This window comes from Brachyistius frenatus, unplaced genomic scaffold (genome assembly GCF_029030835.1).
Source record: "Brachyistius frenatus isolate BFR_SWC_R1_liver_20210118 unplaced genomic scaffold, ASM2903083v1 Contig_29, whole genome shotgun sequence".
Classification (NCBI taxonomy): Eukaryota; Metazoa; Chordata; class Actinopteri; family Embiotocidae; genus Brachyistius; species Brachyistius frenatus.
In genome coordinates, this window is record NW_027210628.1 from 1325009 (window position 1) to 1349212 (window position 24204).

The following is a 24204-nucleotide window of genomic DNA, read 5'->3' on the forward strand; positions in this document are numbered from 1 at the left end:
TCCTCTTTTACTTTAGTTGTTAGACTCATCTATTTGGTTGAGTCTCTGCTGTTAATTTTGAGCTCATACTGTATGGAGCTGCCCCAAAACTGACCTCGCATATCTAATGTAGAGCATAGAAAACTTTGCAAACAGGAATTTGCAATTGAGAGCATTTTATACTTGTTTATTGTTGCTTGGCTTTAGGAACAAGCAAAGGGGTCTCAGCATTAGTTCATTTACTGTGCATGTAAAATATTAATGCAAGCATATCTCTGATCAGTCTATCTGTCTGTGATGTTTTTTCCTTAAGTAATATTTCTCTCATCCTTCTTCCTCCTCCTCCTTTTCCTCCTGTCTGCTCTTTCCAGTCTTTTCCTCTCAAAGGCAGCCACAGCCCTGCTTCCTCTCCTTCAGATGGCAGCAGTAAAACCAAAATGCAGCTCCGCTCCACCTCCCGGATTCTCAACCAGGCCTGCACTCAGCCCACTGAACCTCCCAGGGTCACACACACTGGTGAGTTAACCATACACAACACATACACACAGTTTTTGGAGTTCTTAGAGAAGACAGCAGATATTAAAAAAAAGAGAGTGGACATGATGCAGCTATATTGCTGGCAGAGTGGAGTCAGGCATAATGTGATGCTGCCAGAAATACATTATGCTAGCACTTCCCTGATACCTAACCTGCTTTTTAAGTGTGCTCTTCTCCTTATGACAGGAGAAGGGAACACTTTGCACTTAGTTATCACACAAGTGAAAACAGTTTCGTTGGTCTAGTATTGTAGCTGAATGTGTTATATTCATTTTCAGGCCACTGTTTAAACCTTTAATCTTTTTAATACTCTTTGTTCATTGTGTTTATAAAAAATAACTATCCACATTCCTGGTAAAGAAAATGTAAAGTAATCCCCAGTCTGAGTTTGAGTGAGCTAAAAGTTGGATTACTCATTGCTAATCAGAGGTCTGGCACCGGTTTCACATTCTAGCTGTGATTTATCATTTAAATTTGCTTTCAGAAACCATTTCAGACCAGAGTGACATAGAGAGTCGTATCAAGGCCCTGAAGGAAGAGCTCAGAAAAAGGAAGTTCATGGCCCACCAGCTGAAGAAGGAGCAGAAGAAGCGACACAAGGAGCGCCTGAAGGCACAGGAGGCCAGCCTGTTGAAGCAGCTTGAGGTAAACATGGGTGTCCTGTTCTTGTCTTCTGTTTGGATGCCCACAAACAACATTTGAACATTGGATGATTTTGTTTGCTTTTTAACACGTGTTTGTGTACTTATCAACCTACTGTATAAGCAGATTTTCATAAGCACATCTTTGTATTTTAACTCCCATTTTCTTTTTAGAGCTATAACAACTTCATTGAGAAAACTAAGGCAGAACTGAACAAGGAGCCCGACTCAACACATGACACCAGCTCCCAGATCAAAGACTCCACCTCCACTTTGGAGCAGGAATGTGTTAAACCACCTCCACACAGGTATCACACACAGCCGTAAACATGATACTCTGTCAAATATCTGACACTATAAAATGAATTTAAATATGAATGGTGTGCAACTAAACAGCAAATCCCTATTTTACAGGTCGGAAAGCAGCAAAATCGCAGATTCTGAAAGAACACAAATTGACGCATCATTACATCGCAGTAAGTGCTTTATATTCACCATTATTGTATATGTTATTTACAGTATTTATGAACAATGTATTGTCAAAAAAAAAATGTAAATAATAACGTGAATCTCTCTATTATAATAGATGCCCTTCCTCAGCGAGATCATAGTAGATCAACTTCACTGCCTGAAGCCTTGTCCAGTGAGGAGCAACAAACTGTCACTCCAACTGTGGCCCTGAATGACGGCCCTGAGTGGCCAGACCAAGGACAGAGGAGCCCTCAATCTACTGAGGGTCTTTTCAGACCTTCCTCCAAGGAAGACAATGCAGAGTCTGCAGATGAGATTGGGTCTGATCATAGATCAGATATACAGGAAGAGCTAGAGGTGGAAATAAGCTCCAGGTTTGAGGAGGAACACTCTCAAAATCTTCTCAAACTTGAGCAGGAAGACAGACTCGACTCCCAAGAAAAGTTGTCCACATCGAAATATGTTTCCTCGTTCACTGATGAACAACATCAACATGCTCCGTCTGTGAGCCTTGAGCAGGATAAAGAACTGAAGCAGAGGGAAATATCTGAAATGGAGGAAGCTGTGAAGTCAAGTGTTTTTGCCTCTAGTGAGACACATTCAGCTGCAGTGGACTTCAAAACCTCACCTCATCCAAGCTACAGCTCTTCATCCGCTGACCGCTCCCGCTCACCGGACTCAGTCGCCTTATCTTTAAATATGGCACCCATAAAAGATATTGAGGCTTCTCCCACAGCAGATGGTTACCACGACGACTTTGAGTCATCAGTGGATTCTTCACCCAGAGAAGAGCGTCATAGCTCCAAGCTTGAGTCTCAAACCTCACTTTCCCCTGCTGACATGCAGGTTCCAAGAAAGGACTCCTTGAGCAGAGCATCAACATATGACAGCCATGATGAAGTGGTAGAGGAGGAAATACCCGAGGCGCTGAGTCACCATTCTGACAGGAGTGAATCAGGCCATCAATCTGAAAGACTGTTTGCTTTCTATAAGAAAACAGAAGACTTTAAACATGACAGTAAGAGCATTAATTCCAGCCACTCACCACCCATCGCTCCTCTGCAGACCCCTCTCTCTCCTGTTATGGATGAAATGCCAAGTTTTAACATTGAAGACCGGGTTCTTGTTGGCGGCGTCCAGCCTGGTACTCTCAGGTTCAAAGGCCAGACCAGCTTCGCCAATGGCTTCTGGGCAGGTGTGGAGTTAGATAAGTCTGAAGGCAGCAACAATGGCACTTATGATGGGGTGGTATACTTTGAGTGTGAGGAGTGCCATGGAATCTTTGCTCCTCCAGACAAAATCTCACACCTCCCAGACAAGTTTGAACTCTCCACAGACACCACAGAGGACGAGGACTCCTTCTTTGATGACTTTTCAGATAAAGGTGAGAATAAGTACAAAACAGAGGAGGACGTTTCCCAAAAACAAAGAAATCTGAAGAGCAAAAATGAACAAACATCTCATAAAGACATTGGGTCTGTAGGTAAAAAGGTTATGGATGATTCTCTTCAGAAGAACCAGGCTGCACTGAAGACCATATCCCACCTGAACTCACACCTTAACAAAGAATCCAAGCATCCAATTTCTAATGGCAACGCTCGCGACATAGCGTTGGATTTTATAAAGACACCACAGACGCCTCTCATCAATCAGGAGATTACAACCCTTGTTGAGAGCGAAAACGAAGACTCACAACCCCACTTTCCTCCTGCTGATCTTACAACAGATACCAGGGATGATAAGACAGAACAAAAGGACAAAGATTTGGTGGACACATTTACAGACAAGCTTCTCCACAACTTTGTGAAAGATGCTGTGGAGCAGTTTGCTGAAATTAAAAAGGCTAAAGAGAAAAAGATTGAAGCTGCCAACCAGACGAATGGTGACCTGTTTGTTGAAGAAGCTGAAGAAGGAGGAGAGTGGATGTCTTCAGTGGAACAAAAAGATGGTCTGCCTTTCTTTCTACCTGCTGAAAAAGAGGAACTGTCTTCTCCTGAACTCTGTAACAGACCAGTGAGTGTATTTCTGATTCTTGAGTGTTGAAAGAAGGTAGCAATTTGTCTCTGTGTGTTTGGTAGATACCAATTAAGCCCCAACTACAAGTCACCAAAGCCTTTTAAACTGATGATGCTGTGTTATGTCGTGATTGGTTTGACTTCAGAACTTTGTGTGTGGGGAAACACTCACAGTGATATTATCTAGTTACTGACAAGCAGTACTTGTTTGTTTGACCGAGACAAACCTAGTTTTCGGGATGTGTTCAGTCAAAGTCCAACTTTATATTGACAGACTATTGAATTGTGTATATTTGCTGAAGGCTTTTGAGTCTGAAACATCAAGAAAGGTAACTGTTCAAGGCTACATTCGTGTTTAAGACTTGGGCTGTCATGCTTTGAATATATATTAATATTAATAGATGTTTCTAATCTAGAGTTAAAGGTCAGTATAAAATTCACATTTCCTTTACTTATTCTCACAACAGGAGAGTCCAGTGTTGGGCGCCAGTGGTCAAGAAGAGCTTGCCAAGCGACTAGCAGAGCTGGAACTGAGTCGTGAACTGCTAGATGAGCTTGGTGATGATCAGGACTGGTTTGATGAGGACTTTGGCCTCAGCTCTCGTAGGGAACAGCAGAGACTGAAACAGCAAGCGGAAGAGGAGGAGGAGGCAAGGCAGGGAGGAGGACTTGGAAGGTCTTGCTCATCAGCCGGACCACCTATGGGTGGGGTGGTTTCATCATCAGGTGGAGAACTGCAGGCAAAGACTCCACCTAGACCTGAGCTTCCTCTCCCCTTGCCTCCTAAACTACCTGAGCAGCCTGCCATGGTCGTGCCCCACTCAGCCGCGGAGTTGGAAAAGATGGTCCACGCTGCAACACAGGAGATCTGGCAGAGCTGTGACCTGGGGAAGGACAGAGCACTGACCCTTGCGCATCTGCCAAACCCTCAACCTTCAAAAGAGTATCTCGGTAAAGAGGCCAGCAGCCAGGACCAGGAGGCCCTTTCTATCCACAGCTACAGAAAGGTACAAATCTGAGCAAGCACATAAGGATAATGTATGTATATATATATATAAAAAAAAAAAATACCCATACATGACTTTTCTTTCCTTTCCCGACAATTCGAGCTGGCAAATATTTTAGATTTACCCCCAATTGTCATCCTCCGGAAAAGGCAGCCTTAAAGATAGCACTTCATCTACATTTGTCCACTGAGGTTAAATGCCTGGCAAGTTCCCCATTATTCAGAAAATTTGTCTGATGAACATCTTGCTTTCTACTCAATACTGCTTTAGGCATACAACTATTAGATATCCCTGTGCTTCTGAGAAACGTTCGCTCTTTCAAAAACACTTTTGCTCCACATATTGCCTCAGTTTGTCAGACGCGTTGATTTTGAATGAAATACTCGAGCTTTTGATCAGTGAATATTGATGACTTGTTATCTCCCTCTTTATCTTTCACTTGATTTGGGGTTGCTCAACACGAGAAACCTTATCAACTTCAGTTTTAACATCAGCTCTAAATAAGATAACATATTTCATCACTCATGTCTCTTTTTTTCTCTCTTCCTAGGCCGTGTACGACCTGACATGGGAGATACTTCAGGACATCTATGCTGAAGACCCAAACACTGATCAGCCCCAGTGGGTCAAACCGCGTCGGGTCAAGTCTTCCTCATTTCACAGAGTCAAGGCTCCAGGAGACATCACCAAAATCCAGGTACAGAACTGCAGGACCGTCAACACCAACAGAAAGAGAAACTTGTGTTTTAGATTTACAAAACAGCCTCACTGCTTTCTTAGTGCTTTTGGCAGATGTTTTTTAAGTTTGCATCCAGAATTTCACCGAACTGTTTATAGATGAATAAATAAGAACGTTAAATTCACCTACACTATTACAAGAAAAACAGACTTGGATGTTCTCATCGCTCATTTAATCCCATCTGTCATATTCTTTGAGCTAATGAATGGTTTCCACTGTAATTACTGGCCTTCCGTAGCCGCTCGCGTTGATCCCGTTTCCACCTCTGTTGTCTCTGGTCATTTTAATTGATCTCTGAAGCGATTCCCGCTGCTGTTTCTCATCTGTTTTTCTGGATTTTACTCTCAGCTATGTAGTTTAATCTGCTGCTGGTGTTTTTGTCTCTGCCTTTGCGCCTTTTGATCTCAATCGAGTTGTCAATTTTCGAACTCAACCCCAAATGTGGATGATGACAGATTGAGTGTTTTGCTGATAGAGTGTCCTTCTCGGAGCACACAATGCTTGGTGTTTTCTCTCCGTTCATTTCACTTGTTAGGTGTGGCTCACATTAACGAAGGGCATGTCCCAGTAAATCTGGACTTTTCCCGAGTCCCGTTGTCGTGTAATGTTATGTTGCCATTTCAAAATGGTATGTTCATGTAGGACAGCTGTATTTTCAGAATAGATTAGTGGGACTTTTAATTGGTTGGTTTCTTCTCTGCCAAATTTAGACAAAGGCTACAAAGCATCATGCTTTTTACACAGAAGATGACATGATGTTTTTTTTTGTTTTTTCTTACTTTGTGGAACAGGAATTCATCACAGCAGAAATACTGAAACTGTATGGTCTGACGAAAGACCAGAGCCAGAAGACTGACTGGCAGAAGATGCTCAAATTTGGCAGAAAGAAGCGGGACAGAGTCGATCACATACTGGTGAGTCCAACCATTTTAAATTTCGTACTATTTGCGACACAATTTATTTCCTTTAAATGGCAGCAACAGTTTTAGAATTTGTACTGAAATTTTAGGTTTTAATGTTGGAAACATGAATTGAAAATGAGTCTTTCATGTTCCATTCATTTTTATGAAGTCAATCATTAGCTGCATTTACATGCACACTTTTTAAAAGTTCTGATTAAAGATTTCTGGTTTGCTGTTTACATGAAATATGATGGTGTTCACATACACGACGCATTTCACCAGATCAGCTGTGTGACATGCGCTAAAGTGATGAATACATCACGTGTTTGATCACCTTTGAATGGCTCTGACCCTGATATCGATATTCTAACAGCGAAGGTAACAAGTACTAGCCGGTCAGAGCCAGAGTACAGTAGATGGTCGTCTATTGTATGTTCACAACAGTATTTGACATCGGGTGCTGCTCTTCATTAAGCAACAGCTTGATAACGACACATGCTAGACGCCCAGTAATGTTCAGTTCTTTAAGACTTTGTAAAGACTTTTCACCTCAGGGCACATTAAAGGGAAGACCTTACTGTGTAGAGTATACTTAATTAACTGCAATAGACTATAAGGCAGTCATCATCTTATATGTGGTCCACCCTGTTTATCTGTCAGGTTCAGGAACTCCACGAGGAGGAGGCCCAGTGGGTCAACTACGACGAGGACGAGCTGTTTGTCAAGCTGCAGCTGGCAGACAGTATCTTCGATGCTCTGCTGAAGGACACCGCAAATGTGCTCACGCTAATTTCTGACAAGAGGGCCAAAAGAGACACCCTCTCCTGACATTGACTCGATGCTCCCGACTTCTAGTTCAGTCCCGGTCTTTCCTCGCCCCTCACCGCCGCTCGGGCTTCCACCAGCTGATGTGCCAACAGTAACCCTCTGATGCCTTCAGTCCCAGTATTACCTCTCAGCTAATAAACAACTTGTCCTTATTTCTGTGACATTCATTTGCTGAATTTGCTTCAGCTACGTGAAGTCGTGCTATAATTTGTTTAACACACAAAATGCCTCTTGAGCGATCCAGCCTTCGGAAACCTAACCACCATCTAGTCTCAGTTCTCGCCTCCTGGACTGGTCCTTTTCTTACTGCCAGGTGGAGAACGACTGGATGTGTTGGTGGGATGGACTGTGCAATTTGTACGCATGTGAAAGTCCATGGATGCTGCTAAGTTGATTGTTCCTCTGTGGACTTTGATATAACATCCCACCCGGGGCAGCAGTTGGTTGTTAAATTTTGTATTGAATCTTTAAGTAAATGTGTATATATGTGTATATATACATATATATGGATTCAAAAATTGTAATAGAATAGGAGAAGATGAATATACAGTGCAGTCTGTGATTTGACAGTGGCACATTGTTGCTTTGTAATCCAGCACATTGAAATTAAACAGTGACTATTAGGTTAAAGTGTTAACATTTATCTTTAATTTGAGGGTTTTTACATCCACATCTAGTGATTAGTGGAGGACTTGTTGTTCTTTTAATCCACAGTCCCACATTTTAGCGACCTGTTAGTTTATGTTAATGGAAAAATGGCTGAAGACTTCTGCTCTCTTCACTTCTTGTTAGTTTGCTGTTTGGTCTTTGACAAATACGTGCTCAGTTGGACTGAGGTCACATGACTCAATCACTAAAGAACAGCGACTGTTTACTTTGACTGTATTTTTCAGTCCGTTGTCTCGCTGCACTGTTTAAATTTTGGGACAAAGTATAAACAAATCCAACACGTCAACTAATATGACTATAAAGACCCTCAAACATATAAAAGCAAAGAGTCAGCACTTTAACTTCATAATCATTTAAATCTGGAGGAGCGCAGAAACAATTTGTCGCTGATTTGATGAGGTCACACTGCACTGTATCAGAACATCACTGGGTTCAGATATTATATGAAACATTTTGCCTCCTTACTTATTTATTGTGTGGAAACATTTGATTGGAGGAGAAAGAAACATTCAGAATTGTAAATGATCTACTCAACACAGAGATAATTTTCACATCGTGTAAAGAAAATCTAATATTGATGTAAAAGCACAAATGGAAATGTGAATGTGAATATGGCAATACCTTATGTTGGCGAAAGCAGAAAAAAAAAACACATGGAGAAAATCTGTTTTAGTATTTAAAGTTGTTAATAATTAATTGAAACTGTTTGACTAACTGTGTGACTTTTAATGTGGCCACAACTGTCCAGCTGGTCAATGCAATCACTGTGTCCCACTCGCGTACTGTATGTTAATATAAAGCATAAACTGTGTACCTCTGCTAACAGGTCGGAAAAAATTCTCACACAGCCAGGGAAAATGTCTACATGTCCGATGATTTGGCCTTCATTGGGTTTTCCCCGTGCAGAAACTAAAGGTGTGCGGTGGAAGTGTTTTAATGTTTTGATTTCACTGCTTGCTGCTCCTCAGTTTTTGCTTCTGTTTTGGCTATTTTATACAACGCAAGAGTCCGTCTGTCACACTCAAAAATCAAGCTACGTTTATTGTGCATGCTCCCGTTTTTACAGTGTAAACTCAAAACCCACATCAGTATATAGTTTGCAAGTGAGACACAGACGACCGGCGGAAGGCTTAACTTGATATTTTTAGAATCCCATGATGGGACAGTACTGAAATGCTGGATTTGAGCCTTATTTATCCTTCTTTCTTTGACCTGTCTAGTTTCTTCATTAGTTGCCACAGTGAAGTTTGTTAGCAGAACATTTGCCACAAGATACCATCTGGTCACGTAGCAGCACGGCTACATGCTCCTCTAGCTGCCGTGAAACATCCGTCTTCACAGCATTCGACGTCTCGACGTAGCCTGTTTATGTAGTCAGACTCCAGCGGAAGTCTTTCTCCAGATTCAGTTCAAGTGCCTCTATAAGTTCAGCTGTAGATTTGTAAGAAGTTGTGTTGATGTCTCAACATCCTTTGGACCTATTTTCTTTGAATGTCTCTTTCAACTGCTGTAAACTAGCATTTTGTAAATGATCCTCAAACGGCTGCTCTTCCTTCCTACCGGTTTACCAGTACTTCTTTTTCTGCCTTATCAATCTTTCTGTATTGAAGCATAGTGTTGAAGAGGATGTTTTTCTTTGTTGTTGTTTTTTTTTTTTTTTTTAAACCTTTTCATTTCCCTGTGCCTCAGCCTGAGTAATGTTAAGAGTCTAAAATTATACCTGCTGTTTGTCAAGTCCCCCGTGTGTCTGCGCCAACGCACACAGATGAGTCATTTTATTGATATACTGTATCAGAAACTAGTTTGTGGACACTGCCCACACACACACACTGACTACAAACAGTGTGAGTCATTGAGCTCGGGCGCCTGAGCACGTAGGACTGTATCCAAGGGCTTGTTTTGATCCAACAAACTGTACAAACTCAGTGTGGTGTATGTGACAGAGCTCATTAATCCTCACTGATTGTTTGGAGCTAAAGTGACCTTAAACTGAGTACTTACGTTGTCTTTTTTTTTCTTTTCTTTTCTACTCTCTTAATGTTTTAACCATGGCTAAGGTGTATGTTCAAACTGTAAATTATATAATGTCGGAAAAAAGACCAAAAACATTTGATACCAATCTCCATGCTGTATGACATGTATGTCTGGTCTGTAGGCATATGTAGCTGTAATGGTAACATGATTAGTACCTTAGAAACATTTCCTGCAAGGCTTTATTGCAAACCCCTCTAGCATTGTCCTCTTGAATTGATTGTATGTAGGAGGAAGTTAAGTTCCCCTCTGTAACTATGCAGTACTTGGTCTTAGTCGTTGTTTTGTGTGTGCGGGCCAAACAGCTCAGACCTCTGCTGTCATCTGTAGATACAACAAGTCTTCAAGTAGCCTGAAGCTGTTTGGAGTAGGGTGGTTTTGCTCCTATCTGCTGGTCGGAGGTCAGTTTTCCTCACAGGGAGAAGGAGCAGCTACATCAAATGTATGGTTTGATCCGAGTAAGTAGGCACAAAATATCTGATTATCACATTAACCCAGTCAGACTAGAGTTCCTTCTCCCTCTTTTGAAATGTTTATGAATATTTATAATAATGTGCTATGAGTGTGCGCTAAGTGCACTTCAAGACTTGTACAATTCTTTTATGGGTGTAAATATCCAATCTGACCCACTGCTACTGTAACCTGGAAGATTGTTGTAAAATAAACACTGTTTACTTTGCAAATACGTACATAGTATATATTTGTTAACAAAATGAAATTTGAGACTGTAAATAAAGCTTTCCTTGTTTCTAAAGAATCCACTACCCCGCACTGTGTTCTGGTTTTAATTTGCAGACGGCGTTAGCACGCGTTGCTGCGTCCCCATAATGTTTAGGTTCGTGACCAAACTCTGGTGTTGAGGTTTGTCAGTTTTTGAAAGTGGTTTTGGCCCAGTGTTAAATTGTGCCAGGTCACATTAAAGGCACAGTTGTTATTTTATCAAAACATTTTACAAGAAAGACTGTTTGGCTGCAGCCCATTTGACTTAAATTGGGCAAAAGCAGCGTTAAAATCCTTATATTTCTGGGATTTTTCTGTGTTTATTGTACAGTTAATAATTTCAGGGCACGTTCTACTTTTTTTTTTTCAGTCTGAAGTTGTTGGGGTTTATTTCTGGGGTTTTTTTCTTCAAAAAATAAGGAGACAACATTCACAATACATAACTAAATGAAGCTCAATGAAAACAAATGTATAAATTCATATTTAGGACACTTTAACTGACATTTTTAGTGAGTGGATTTATGTTAGGCCCTAATTGAATTCTAACAGTAATAGTTTTGTTTACACTGACTGTGGAGAAAGACAGCCGTGTACTTTTATAGAAATGAATCGAAAATCGAAACTATTTGGCGTTTTTTCAATGCATGCAAAATAAAAGGGAAGTTTTACTTTCAAAAAACATTAAAGGCCACCACGTTTTTTTAAACTCTTCCTTTCAAACACATTTCATAATCTTCCTAAAAGAATAAAGTTTGCTCGGCTGTCTCAGAGATATAACTTCCATTTGCTGAGGAAGACCATGAGATGCAGTTGAAAGTTGAAAGTTGAAAAATCAATCACACTTTGTTTAAATAGCACGTTTCATGCAGATGCATTTCAATAATAGTCATTACGTGTTATTTCCTGTATGGAAGTGGTGTGTGGCTGCCTACTTCTTGTCCCACACGTCACTTTAAATCGCCATCGTTACATGATTTCATTTCATCGAGTAAATTTAATGAGAGGCAGAGCAGAGTTGTGAGCGGAGTTTTCTAGGGCACTGTGAGCTCGCTCGGCAGGGGGAGGACCCACGGAGCCCACTGGCCATAAAAAAAGAAGAAAAAAAAGAGAGGAGAGGGAGAAAAAGTTGTGTCAAGTTTAGTGACAGAGAGGTTGAAAAGTGCCTGAGCTCAGACTAACGCTCGGCGGCAGCAGCAGCTACTCAGAGGGGGAAGATGGCGCGGCGCTGCGGCCGTGCCACGTCTCGGTTTACTGAAGAAATACACATATCTCCCAGAAAGACGGCAACATCTGCCGTGTGCTTGTGTTTGTGTCTGTTTTTCCTCTCCGCTGCGGAGGCCGGGCTGTACACCGTTTCGGACCAGATCATCTTGTTGAGTCCGGGAAATGAGGAGTCTGTTTTGATCAACTCCACAGCTGCTACGGTGGTGGAGTTTTACGCTTCGTGGTGCGGACACTGTATCGCCTTTTCTCCGGTTTACAAAAGCCTGGCCAGAGACATTAAAGGTTGGTACGGAGCTGCAGCGAGGCACGCAGCGGCACCTTTTTTTTTTTAACTGCCAATGTTATCAATAGTCCAGTATAATCGGATGCGATCCTACTTCACTCTGTTTGCAAACAGTTGTAAATTTAAATCCTGTGTTATTCCCATAAAATAAGACAACAAAAAGTTCCAGGTAAACATTTTAGGACTAAAATCCATCATTCAGTCTCTTCGCTTTAATATGTCCAGACTTGCTTATCTACATGGAAACAACGAGAGCACCAAGCTGCTGTTTCTATCTGTTAATTAGAACATGTGATCTAATGAAAGTGTTTTTAATCTGTGGCTCTCCATCACGTCCTCCAATTGAGGTTTCTCCCTGTAGCCCATGCCAAAACAAATATCACAGAGCCATGAGAATAAATATGATTAGGATGATAGTCAAGGGCAAAGTTTCTGCTGAGGGCCCAGCACAGTCACAGGGTATTTCGGTCCTGTGTTTCACTCTCACACACTGTATCACATGCCCTGCTGCCTCGGAGGCAGGATACTTTGACAGGACTTCAGAAAAATTAGGAATAATTATAATTCGGATCATGTCGAGGGAGTAGCTGCACATCAGCATTAAGCCAGTTTAGGCTACAACAATCCTGTTGATAACATAAAATAGTTATTTTGTACCACAAACTGTCTGTTTTGGCCCACCAAGGACACCACATGTAGTTATGTTACTTTCTTTCACAAATAGATAGAAAAGTAAATACTGGATAATGAGGATGACCCAGAATACAGGCCTTAAAAACGTCTTTATTGGCACACATGGCACAATAGGACACCCTAGGACCCCAAGGGACTGCACAGGGCACACAAGACGGTACAGTAAATATTTACTGTGGCTCTCCCTAACTGTTTGATGTCCGTTCTTCAGAGTGGACGCCAGCTGTGAACCTGGCAGCTATAGACTGCGCTGCAGAGGAGAACCGGAAAGTCTGCGCCCGCTACAAAATCAGAGGGTATCCCACAATCAAGGTATCATAAACTGTGTGCTCACACCCACATGCTGTGCTTTTTCCTCTTTTATAGTGGCTGCTGAATGGGAATTCACTCTTGTATTCACTGAAGCTCATCATCAGATGGTGAAAATCACTCTTGTCATTGTAATAAAGGACTGTATGAAAGACACAGTTGGAATGGTAAATCTAAAAAAAGAAAGAAAAAAGAACAGACAGCACCTTTTTTTGTGTGTGTGTTTTTATGTACAGTACGTAAATTGAAATATGTCTGGAGAGGAAAAATAATGTGATTTTGTTAACTGGAATAATAAGGAAAATAATCACTAGTTATCTCCCCAATTTAACTTAATCCTGTTGGATTATCCCTTAATTAAAAAAAAAGAGAAGCACCCAGGTGCTCCTTCAAGCTAATCACTCGGATTCTTCAACTTTTGTTGTTGTTTGTACCATAACTTGCGTAACAGAAAAAAATTTTAAATCACGCTCTCTTTTATTTTACAGTAGCATATTAAGGTACATCCCAGTTCTGGTCCCATGTGTCTCCATGTTTCTCTCAAACATGTTCTGAACAGGCTATAAAATTAGGAATGTTTGCAGTCCAACTCAAAGTAGACTACATTTCTTTGAGTTAGTCATTCAGTAACCTCACTGTAAGGATCTATTTTGTTATTAATGAGTAAACCAGGGATTGTACTCCTAGCAGTCGTATCAGAATGCAGTATAATTTTGTGTTTAGTGTGCACTGCAGTGCGGTTAATGTATGATTTCTGATGTCCTGAATATTCATGCATTTGACAGATTGGGTTAGATATAGTAGATGGAATAGTGTATTCCCAGTGGAGTTAACTTTTGCATGATCAGCAGCCACACTGCAGAAACGCTCCCACTTTAAACATCTGCATTTGTATTTGGAGCATATCTGTTTAGTCAGCACAGCAGTGTGCGTTAAAGCCTCTTCTCTCGGTCATCCAGTGAAACAAAGAGCTCCTTCTGTTTGAACTCGCAATGGAGCTTTAACATCTGCGACTCATTTTAACCAGGGTTTGGAGGTCAAGACGGGCAGCGTGAACCCCCCCTCCCCCCTACGTTACACAACTTTGCTGTGCTCCTATCATGGTCTTGCGAGGGTTATCTAATCTGATCTCACTTCACTCTCTTTCTCTCTTCTTCCTCCCTACCCCGAACCTCCCTCTATTTGCACTTTACAGTTTTTCCATGCCTACCTCAAGGCCGATTCTACTGGAGTGGCTTTTAAAGGTATTACTTCTCACAGAAGCAATTAAAGGAGATTTCAGTTTGTTTAATTACAGACTTCAGTTTATATAGTCTTTCACAGAGATGGTGCAGTTTCAACAGGCATTGTGTTGGCGTAGTAATATGTGTACTGGCTATTTGTCTTGTCAGATATATTTTTTATCATCAAATTGGTAAACAGCCTTTATTTCATGTTGGCTGAGGCCAGCCCCAATGTGTAGCTGAATGCACTGTGTACCAATGATTTCACACTTGTTTAATACAGGGTTTTTCCTACCATTACAACACTTAAGTGCAGCACCCAGCATTTTTTTCACGGCATATGAGCTATGCACATTTGTGCCAAAGGTATGTTAAAATGTTCACTGTCTGTCTACTGAACATGTTTTATCACAAAACATTTGTCACCGTCTATTCAACTTTGAACTGTACTTCTGTCATGTCGTTGAGCCCTTACTGTTGTGCATGTTGTTCTGATGTGTCTTTTGACCGTGTTGTTGTGCACAAATAGTCTAATTACACATCTGAAAGAACAACAGTCACAGAACATGCAAATCAACACAGTCAAAGGACAAATCAGAACAACATGCACAACAGTAAGGGCTCAATGGCATGACAGAAGTGCAGTTCAAAGCTGAATAAACATTGCTAAAAGTTATGTCACATGTTCAAGACGTGAACATGTCAACATATTTTTGGCACAAATGGAACCCCATAATAAGTCACCATAAGCTTTGTCTTACCAGTGTTGGGTGATTATTATTTTAATGGCAGACTGTCCATTTTTAAATTATTCTTGTAATAATAATGGTCCAAAATTATGTGAGAATGCATACTCTTTAGTCATAGTCTGCTACCACAACCTAAGTCATCCAGAAACCAGGAAAATCCCTTTAATAGTGCAGTTATCTTTGACCTTTGACTTCCAGATTTTCCCCGAGATGTTCGAGGTCTCCGTAACAAGATCATAGACAAGCTGGAAACCCATGATGAGCCTTGGCCCCCCGCCTGCCCCCCACTGGAGCCCACCAGGTAAACACACAGGCATCATTTCACTGTTAGTCTATGTAGTCCCTAATTATCTTTGTTTGTTTAATCACTGACATTGAACTAACGTAAGATTAATTTATTTTCCAAATATCTGTCAACAGTTTCTTTCTCTTTTTTTTTTTTTGCAATATATTACTGTCGTGATGTTTTCACAATGCTGTAGTGTGGTAGTAAACATTTTTCCACCTGTACTAGTACTTACCAGTAGCAGGGGCATGTTAGTGGGTGGGGAGGTCTGACCATGTGCCCCATTGGGAGAGAGGGTTCTTGTAAAAGCCTGGATTAAAAGGTAGAATGAAATGTGGTGCATTTGCAAAAGTGCCAACCTGAACCACAGATCATAGATTATTATTACTTGGTGACTAAACTTAAAACCATCACATTTGTGCAGTTGTTGGCCTCATTATTTGTTAAATAAAAATTCAAAAGATGCATCAGCAGCATGGATCAAAAAAGAAAGGGGGCCCACAAAGTCTGCTTATGCATAGGGATCAGAATGTTTTTGCTACACCCCTGACCACTAGTTAATACTGTAAGGAATAAAGGTAATATATGTGCTGAACTGCTTGCTGCTTATGCTTATGCATTTCTACAAATGCATCATTTTTAGTTTAATGTATGTCAGTAGTCTTTCTTCAGTTCTGTTTTATTCATTTGCATCTGACACCAAAGTTTTCTGTTGCAGGAATTCATACATTTGACAAGGCAACATTATAAACACAGTTTATTCAATCAAACTATACATGCTGTAAGGAAATTATAAACAGAACTAATAAAACTCTAAAGTGAGCCCTTTATGACTGACTGATACAACAACACAATTTTACTCAGAAGACTCTCCACTTGTTCAATATTACTATAAAGCCACCCTGCTGTGCCCACATACTACAATGCCCATACACAGACACACACTCCCTATGATGATTCAGCCAGAAAACAAAACAGGAAGTGGGTTTTTTTCCTCTTTTTAGATTTAAAGGGAAAGTACCATTGTTCTTTTTTTTTTCTCTTCCTTTTTTCTTCTTTTATGTTTTTCTAATTGAACCCTCAGGCTTACTGATACCAGAGCTGAAACTCTTAACTGTATTCATTTGTTTTAAGCAAAAGAGAATAGATGAAGCATGTTTGAAAGCAGATGGCAGGCTGATAAAATATATGCATACATTTTGCACCCATTTCCTTTGATCTCTGCTAGATCAATAGCTAATCCGTTTATTTATTGGTGGTGTTTGGACTTTCTTTATCCGAACATCTGATCCCAGTGCTATGTGCCTTTTCTCTCTTTAGCCAAGCAGAGATTGACATCTTCTTTGAGACCAACAACGTTCAACACCTGGCCCTGATATTTGAAAACGCTAAATCCTACGTCGGCCGAGAGGTAACGACACGCATGTTCATCCACCTGAGCTGTTTGTCTCTTTCTGTTTCGACAACAAAGGAAATATGCTGTCACAGAATCTAAATACAGTCACCAGTCAATTATGTACCATGTAACTAATAAAACTCTCCTGCTTGGTGAGAAAAACAAACTGCACACTTGTGCTTCTTTAATGGCAAATAACTTGATATGACAAACATACATTAACATATTAAAAGTCAATATGTTGAAATGTAACATGAAAAACATTATTTTCCCTGTGTTCCCTGTTGTGTGCATTGTGTGCCTCAGGTAACCCTGGACCTGCTGCAGTTTGTGAACATTGCAGTGCGGCGGGTCCTGAGCACTGAGGAAGGTCTGGTGACCAAACTGGGAGTGACTGAGTTTCCATCCTGTTACCTTTATTATCCAGGAGGTAACTTCACCAGACTCAGAGTGTGAGTATCAGTGCAGTCTTTTACTTCCACTGCGTCACACAGGGCTTTTCATAGTTACAGTCCTATAATCCTTGCCTTATAAATCTTGTAGGTAGACCTACAATTTTTATTCTTTTAAGATATATTTTGTGGAGAGGATTTATGTTGATTAAAGTAGTGTAGCATAATTGTCCACATTTTCATTATATAGTAGATGTTTTTGTGTCCCTTATGGTAACACATTGCAATTCAGTTTAGCAGTTTGTAAAAGCTTTACAAACACAGTGTGTAGCTGGTAAAGAGTGTGTTGTGTTTACATTTCAGCCATCAATTTTTACAACGTCTGATACAAGTAATCGTTGTTTGTTAAGACAAATACATAACCTTTAACCTTTTAATTACACTGTATACATTTCCTTTCAAGAGTAGAACATCCCCAACAAAAAAAAACAATCAGAATGTGCTACAAAACAAGTAACTGATTTATAGATACATACATTTGGACACAACTACAAGGGAGTGAAGTCAGCTATGGTGCAGACTCACTGTGTTTTATCCTCCACTTGCAGTCCAGACTAGGTGCAGCCATTTAAATGACAAAAATCCGATGTGAACATACAAAATGGAAGAGGCCCAGGTTGGTATAGAGACAAACTATGGCTGAGCAATAACAAGCATCACCTTGTTGAATCAAAGCATTCAACTTCTTTAAAAGACGTACATATTGGCCTGTTGTTATCTGTGGCGTACAGGACAGTTATAATAAAAACTTGAAAACAGTGTAGTTATTGTTGCACCTGTTTTTTACGATCCACCCGAATCTACCCACAGTTGGTTGTTCCTTGTCATCAAAAGTGACATATCAAAAGTGGTATCAACATTATTATTAACATAAAGAAAGGACAAAATCTGACAAAGGTTTTTTAATCCTCCAAACATATAGTGGACATTTTAAAATGGAGACATAAGCAGACTGAACTCAGCCAGTGAGCCAAAGAGAAGATAAACGTAACAGTTTTAATTCCATATTTTTTTTTAAACATTTTAAAAGCTAGCGAGAATAAGTTATTGGGAGGTGTAGGATGTATTATCTGGTACATACTGATATTTTTGTATAGATCTCTAATGTTTCAAACTTGGTTGTTTTCTTTTAACTTGATCTGAGTTACACAAACATCAAGTTTAGTTCCTCTCCGGTTCCCATTGTTCCTCATGCAACAGCTTTGCTTTCTGCCGAAAAGCTTCGTTGTGTGCTCATTATCTGAACCCTATTCATGAGAATACCTTTAAACATCTGGCCTCTTAATGGGATCAGAGCATCAAAATCGTTCCCATTATTCACTATCATAAAGCGGCGCTGATCATTCCTCACCCTGCAAATTCATCTGCTGTTTCTGCCTCTTTGTTTGGCTGTTTCAATAACTTGGCATGCAAAGAGGACTCGTTTTAGTTGACAAATTCAAAAAGGAAATGATTTATTGCTGATTTATTTATTCACCCTCCATCTCTCCCCTTCCAACCCCCCTCATCTCCATCACTGTACAGAAGGGAGGTTTTTTAATTTCTTGCATGAAAACAATGCCATTGCTTTTCTGGCTTCACCTGCCAAACAAGCCCCAGCCGCACACGGCGACAGATGGCCTCCCATCATCACTGAATGTCTGATTGATCCTGGGAGAGCTGTGTGTGTGTGTGTGTGTGTGTGTGTGTGTGTGTGTGTGTGTGTGTGTGTGTGTGTGTGTGTGTGTGTGTGTGTGTGTGTTGTGCGCGCGCGCATGTGCGCGTGTGTGCGCGTGTGTGAGAGAGAGAGAGCTTGCAGGGGCATCTCACATCCGTCATGCATGTAATGTGTGCTGGTCCCAGGTGCATGCATTCACTCTCAGCCCACCCTGATGCCTGCCTGCCCGCTGGCCCTGGGGATCACTGGATGAATGGCTTTTTCTCCACATCTGTACATTCCCACCAGACACGCAGGTGTAATTGAGTCCTGGGCTGGTGTGAGTGAGCGTTGGCCCAGAGTATCCATCCTCCTTATTACCATCCTGTTCTAGTTTTACAAAGCTCTCTCTCCCTCTCTCGCTCTCTCTCTATCTGCCCGTGACGAGGAGAGAAAGCAAATGAGAGCAGGATGTGAGGGGTTGGAGGGTGGAGAGAGCACATTAATGGTTGTGGTTCCAGTTGCAGGGTTATCACGTAGCTAAACGATCAGTGATCTCTCTCTCTCTCTCTCTCTCTCTCTCTCTCTCTCTCAATTGTATGCAACTGCGGTACCATCTGCTCAGTGTTTGAAATGCATTTCCGTAAGTGTGTAAAATAAACGGCCATGAAAAACTACAGGTCATAAAACAGTTTTTATGGCAGTGGACAGCTGAAACAAATGATTGATATATATAAAAAAAACATTTCGTTTGAGGTTCAGTGCAGAGTTAGTGTGTGTGGACACCTGGATGGTACACCCACATGTGATTGTTGAAAATCTTATTCCAAAGACAGTTTTTTTTTTTTTTTGGGGGGGGGGGCATTTTTCCTTTATTTGTTAGCTGTCGGAGAGATTTACAGGAAATGGAGCAGGGGAATGGTGTGCAGTAAAAGTCCAGCTGTCTGGGTATCAAACTGGGGACTCACTTCTGACAGCATTTCCACACATATAGTTTGCACCCACACTGCTCTGCAGTCAGGTTGCCCAAATGATCTGCATGTATGTGCTGCTATAACATCCTGCAGTCCTGGGGTTGAGGTCAGGGCCCAGTGCTGGCTGGACACATCAGATTTTGCAAGGAAGAGGTGTCACAGGAAACCAAACTGTTGTTGTTTGTTGAAATATTATCTAATGCTGTAACATCCACACTTTGCTCAGTTGACACTCAGGGGTCCCCAGACAACAAGTGCACAAAAGTATTTCTGTATCCTTTAGTGACCCAAGGGTCAATTTCTCTCGTCCTTCTCTCCCGCAGCAACAATGAGGCTCGCACTTTCTACTCTTACGCCCTCCAGAGGCTGCCCAGGGTGGTGCGGTCAGGGAGCCCTCTATCAGACTTCACATACGTCCTCACCAACAGCACAGAGGAGCCCTGGAAACCATTCAACAGGTACAAACCACACACACCACACTCTTAACCACTCCTCTTAACTGCTGCCATTATTTCTATTTTACATGTGTGATTGTGTTTTCTTTGGTTCCCAGGTCGAGGGTATATATGGCAGACCTGGAGTCAACGCTGCACTACTCGCTGCGTGTGGAGCTGACTGCTCATTCTGTCATCAATGGACAAGCTCTGGTTTCTCTCAAGAAATACATGTCTGTCCTGGCAAAGGTAAGTGACCAGCAGGCACTGAATACTTGCACTACACACAGTATTTAGACCAAGGGTTTCCAACCAGAGAAAAAAAGGTTGAAGACCCTTGATTTAGCACACAGAAAGTACAAAGCAATGCGGATTTTGTATCCAGAAAAAAAAAAAAAAGCTCCTTGTGTGAAATTTTTTTTGAAGATTCAGACATTTTTAATAAAGTCTAAATCTAATCTAAAATCCTTTTAAACCAATCTGCTCCTAATAAAAAGTAGTTCTACAGTGGACAAGAATGATGCATTTGCAAATGCATCTATCCATCTTAAAGCTCCCAGAGTATCTCATCCCTCAAACAAGCCCTCGTCGGTCAAGAGAAATGTGCAGTTACAGCAGGTCACCACTAGATGGAGAGTGAGACAGCAGAATGGGAGTTCAGTCTGGAGAGTTGAGCTGTTGTAACGCAGCATTTAGCTTTTAGTTCTCTATTCATATCATGTTGTTTTATTTATTTAGCATCTATTACATTATTCTGCAGATTTACCTAGTTGTTTTGTGAAATGTATTGCTGTGTTTAGTCACACACACAGACACGCACACATTATTGAAAGCAGAAGTGGATGCCATTGACTTGAATAGAAGCACAAAGACTCTCGTGGGTATTGTTGACCCTCTTCATGTTGGCTCCCAGGGGGATTGAAGCGTGGCTGCCACCCACTCGCCGCCCGCAGCCTTTAAACAGCCTGATTATGAGTAAACCAAACCAATACTCCTTTTCCTCCTCCTCCTCCTCCTCCTGCTCGTGCTCATGCTGATCCCTACTTGTGGTTTCACACCAGCATTTCTGTAAATACTTGTGACCGAGCCAGTCCTCTGTGCCCATGTCCTCTCCTCTTTGATTTTCCATCCTGCTCATGTGCCTAATCTCTCTCTGACTGTTGTCCTCCTTTAGGTCCTTTTTTTTTTTTTTCTTCTTCTTCTTTTCTCTCTTCCAGTACTCTCTTTTTACTCCTCTTTCTTCCAAACATTCAATATTTGTTTGATCATTCATCTTGTATCTACATCTTACATTAACTGTCCTGCTTTCAGCTGCTTTCTTGCAGCTTTTTTTTTGTTACTGCTCACACACTTCCTGTTCTCCACCTCCACCTGTGACGTGGGCCACACAGGCACACATGTTGTGATGATGAGGCCTGACCTGCTAGCCCCGTCCCTATTGGCTCTGCTCCAGGCTGTTTCACTGCCCTAGTCTGCCACCAATCTCTCTGATTATATCTCGCTCTCCAGGGAGGCCTCACACCGAGCTCGCGGGGCGTGTGTGTGTGTGTGTGTGTGTGTGTGTGTGTGTGTGTGTGTGTGTGTGTGTGTGTGTGTGTGTGTGTGTGTGTGTGTGTGTGTGTGTGTGTGTGTGTGTGCAGGCGGGCGGGGGGGGGGGGGGGGCAAAGCACTGTGGCCTCCCATTAGCTCCAGTTTGTTTAGTCAATAGCAGGTCCCAGTGGTATTTTTAGCCTGTCCCCCTCACCAGAATGGAGCAGCTTTGTGGCAGAGGAGGTTGTCATTGTTACAGCTGACCACGACTTGTGACAGTCCTTATTGACATTTGACTGAACGCTCTCACTACAAAGAGGCTGGATGCTTTCAGACTGGCAGCTTGTTAGGAGCAGTTGATGAAAGACGAGAAGGAATTTGTGAAACAGGGTGAAAACAATTTCAAGAATTAAAATTAAATTAAAAGCATTAAAGTGGATAATAGGAGGTTTACAGCACTGCTGGCTGCATATACTTTAAGTTTTGGTGCAAATTAAAGGGCAACTAAAATCGTGTTTCATCTGTTTAAAATAAAGTTTTTACTAGTTGAAGATAGCGGTTGGCCATATTGCATCGTTCATTATAATATAGGTAGGATATTTAATCAGCTAAAAAAAAATGTAACGATGACAATAGCAATATTCTGAGTTGTTGAAATGACATCATGACTGTTGACCGCAGCGTAACAGTAAGACGTACGTTACACGGCGTAAATTAACACACAGTGGAGGAGTTAGTTCCAAACAGAGGAGCTCTCAGTGGTGTGGAGGTGGTTTGGTTGTAAACGATCACATGTACAACACATTAATAATTAGTAATATGTGTTAGGTTTTTTGCTGAATATTTGAGGTCAAACTTTTATGTTTTTGCAGACATGTAAAACGCTAACACTTATTTTGTTGCTGTTGTCTGTTCTTGAAGTTAATACAATTAAATATTTCTCAGTATTTTTTCATATCGTCACTAATATCGTTATCACTGAAATATCCTGATATTATTTTAGGGCCACCCTTAGTCAAAGAAATTACCTCAACCTTTCAAAGTGTCCCGACACCTGAACTTGCTGTGTGACTCGTGATTAGATTGGAGTGACTCACGATTACTTGACCTCAGCGTCTGTCACCATTTCATGTCATGTTCCCCAATCATGACTCATTTCTTAATTTTTACTGAACCGGACAGTGTGCTTACCTGCAGGAGCTCATGCACACACGTACCATGTACTTATGAGAAGTTTTCTGTATTTTTATCTTCAATCATACATGTGTCAGCCAACGTCTAATAATTATTTTCACTATTGATTAATCTGCACATTATTTTCTTAATTAATTGATGAATAATTTTGTCCATAAAACAATAGAACATTGTGGAAAATGCCAATCATAATTTTCGGGAGTTGGCTGTGATGGCTTTTGATATTCAGTTAACCATCAAGAAAGACAACAAAACATGACAAATATTGACATTTGAGAACTAAAGTTCCAATTTGTGTTTGAAAATCACTTAAAAATCAGAGTAGTTGCTTATAGATGTTCTGTCATTGGACTACTGATTCATCATTTCAGCTTATGTTCTCCATCTTGAAGACAGACAAAATCTGTGTAAATGAATATTCATTCATCCCCTACATCTTTTTACAATGCTCTTAAAAATTACACTGTGCTCTAAGAATTTCAATTCCATGAATTGTTTGTTTCTTTGTTGTCCGTAATCATGCCATCACTGTGTCTCCTCATTTGTCTTCGTACACACATGTAAACATGCCAGTTGTATTATTTCTCTCTCTCTCTCTCTCTCTTTTTTTTTTTCTTTTTCATCCGGTCATAATATTACTAGATTTACTGTCTTGTCAGGCTGAAGCCGGATTTATGAATCCTCTACATGTATATGAGGATTAAAAAAGTGGATCTTGGAAAGCATGAGAGCATTACAGCAAGGTTTTTAAGGATTACACCTCTATCCTGCTTTTCTTGAAAGAAGCCCTTCAGCCCAGAGGGGACAAAGGGACAGGGGAATAAAACAAAGAATTAAGAGGGGGGGTCGGTCTAAGGGAACACAGGCTTCAGCCTTCTCATGCCAGGGTTCAGGACATACTGTTCATGTATGTGTCTGTTGCCATTATCACCATAGCTTTTCCTAAAATCAGCACTTCATTTAATTATGAGTAATTTTACTATTTTGATAAGCAGTTCCCAAAGAGTTCAGTTTTCTCTATGGGAAGTGTCCGTAGTGCCTCCCGCCATGCCTCCCCTTGTGGATTGAAGTTGGATTATTACCAAGGGGCTTCACCCCGTTCTCCTGGCCCCGGGGCCTGGCCTGGTCTGCCCTGCTGCAGCCAACAGATGCCTCCCTCTCAGGACCCTCACCACAAGGAGCTTGCAGTTTCTCAAGTGCTGCTGATACTAATCGGATCAGGGATGACATATTGCCGGGGTGAATGGGATTGTCATGGTCCAACTGGGATAGGGGGCTGGAG

The 24204-nt window shown here is 41.2% G+C and overlaps 2 protein-coding genes across 6 annotated transcripts in view; both read left to right on the forward strand.

The window, feature by feature from the left end:
* Positions 1-10576, forward strand: part of cep350 (centrosomal protein 350) — a 34219-nt gene extending 23643 nt beyond the window's left edge. For all 5 annotated transcript variants that reach the window (XM_069699051.1, XM_069699053.1, XM_069699054.1 and 2 more), the window contains 9 exons: positions 351-495; positions 1001-1161; positions 1332-1465; positions 1572-1633; positions 1744-3641; positions 4111-4650; positions 5201-5347; positions 6181-6303; positions 6952-10576. In XM_069699051.1, the coding sequence (XP_069555152.1) occupies positions 351-495; positions 1001-1161; positions 1332-1465; positions 1572-1633; positions 1744-3641; positions 4111-4650; positions 5201-5347; positions 6181-6303; positions 6952-7119 (3378 nt within the window). In that variant the 3' untranslated portion in view covers positions 7120-10576. The remainder of the gene's footprint in view (positions 1-350; positions 496-1000; positions 1162-1331; positions 1466-1571; positions 1634-1743; positions 3642-4110; positions 4651-5200; positions 5348-6180; positions 6304-6951) is intronic.
* Positions 10577-11514: 938 nt separating this feature from the next.
* The window catches only part of qsox1 (quiescin Q6 sulfhydryl oxidase 1), a 28010-nt gene continuing 15320 nt past the window's right edge, over positions 11515-24204 (forward strand). The window contains exons 1-8 of the mRNA XM_069699056.1: positions 11515-12045; positions 12951-13051; positions 14244-14292; positions 15219-15321; positions 16627-16717; positions 17009-17154; positions 20088-20222; positions 20318-20447. Of these exons, the coding sequence (XP_069555157.1) occupies positions 11754-12045; positions 12951-13051; positions 14244-14292; positions 15219-15321; positions 16627-16717; positions 17009-17154; positions 20088-20222; positions 20318-20447 (1047 nt within the window). The 5' untranslated portion in view covers positions 11515-11753. The remainder of the gene's footprint in view (positions 12046-12950; positions 13052-14243; positions 14293-15218; positions 15322-16626; positions 16718-17008; positions 17155-20087; positions 20223-20317; positions 20448-24204) is intronic.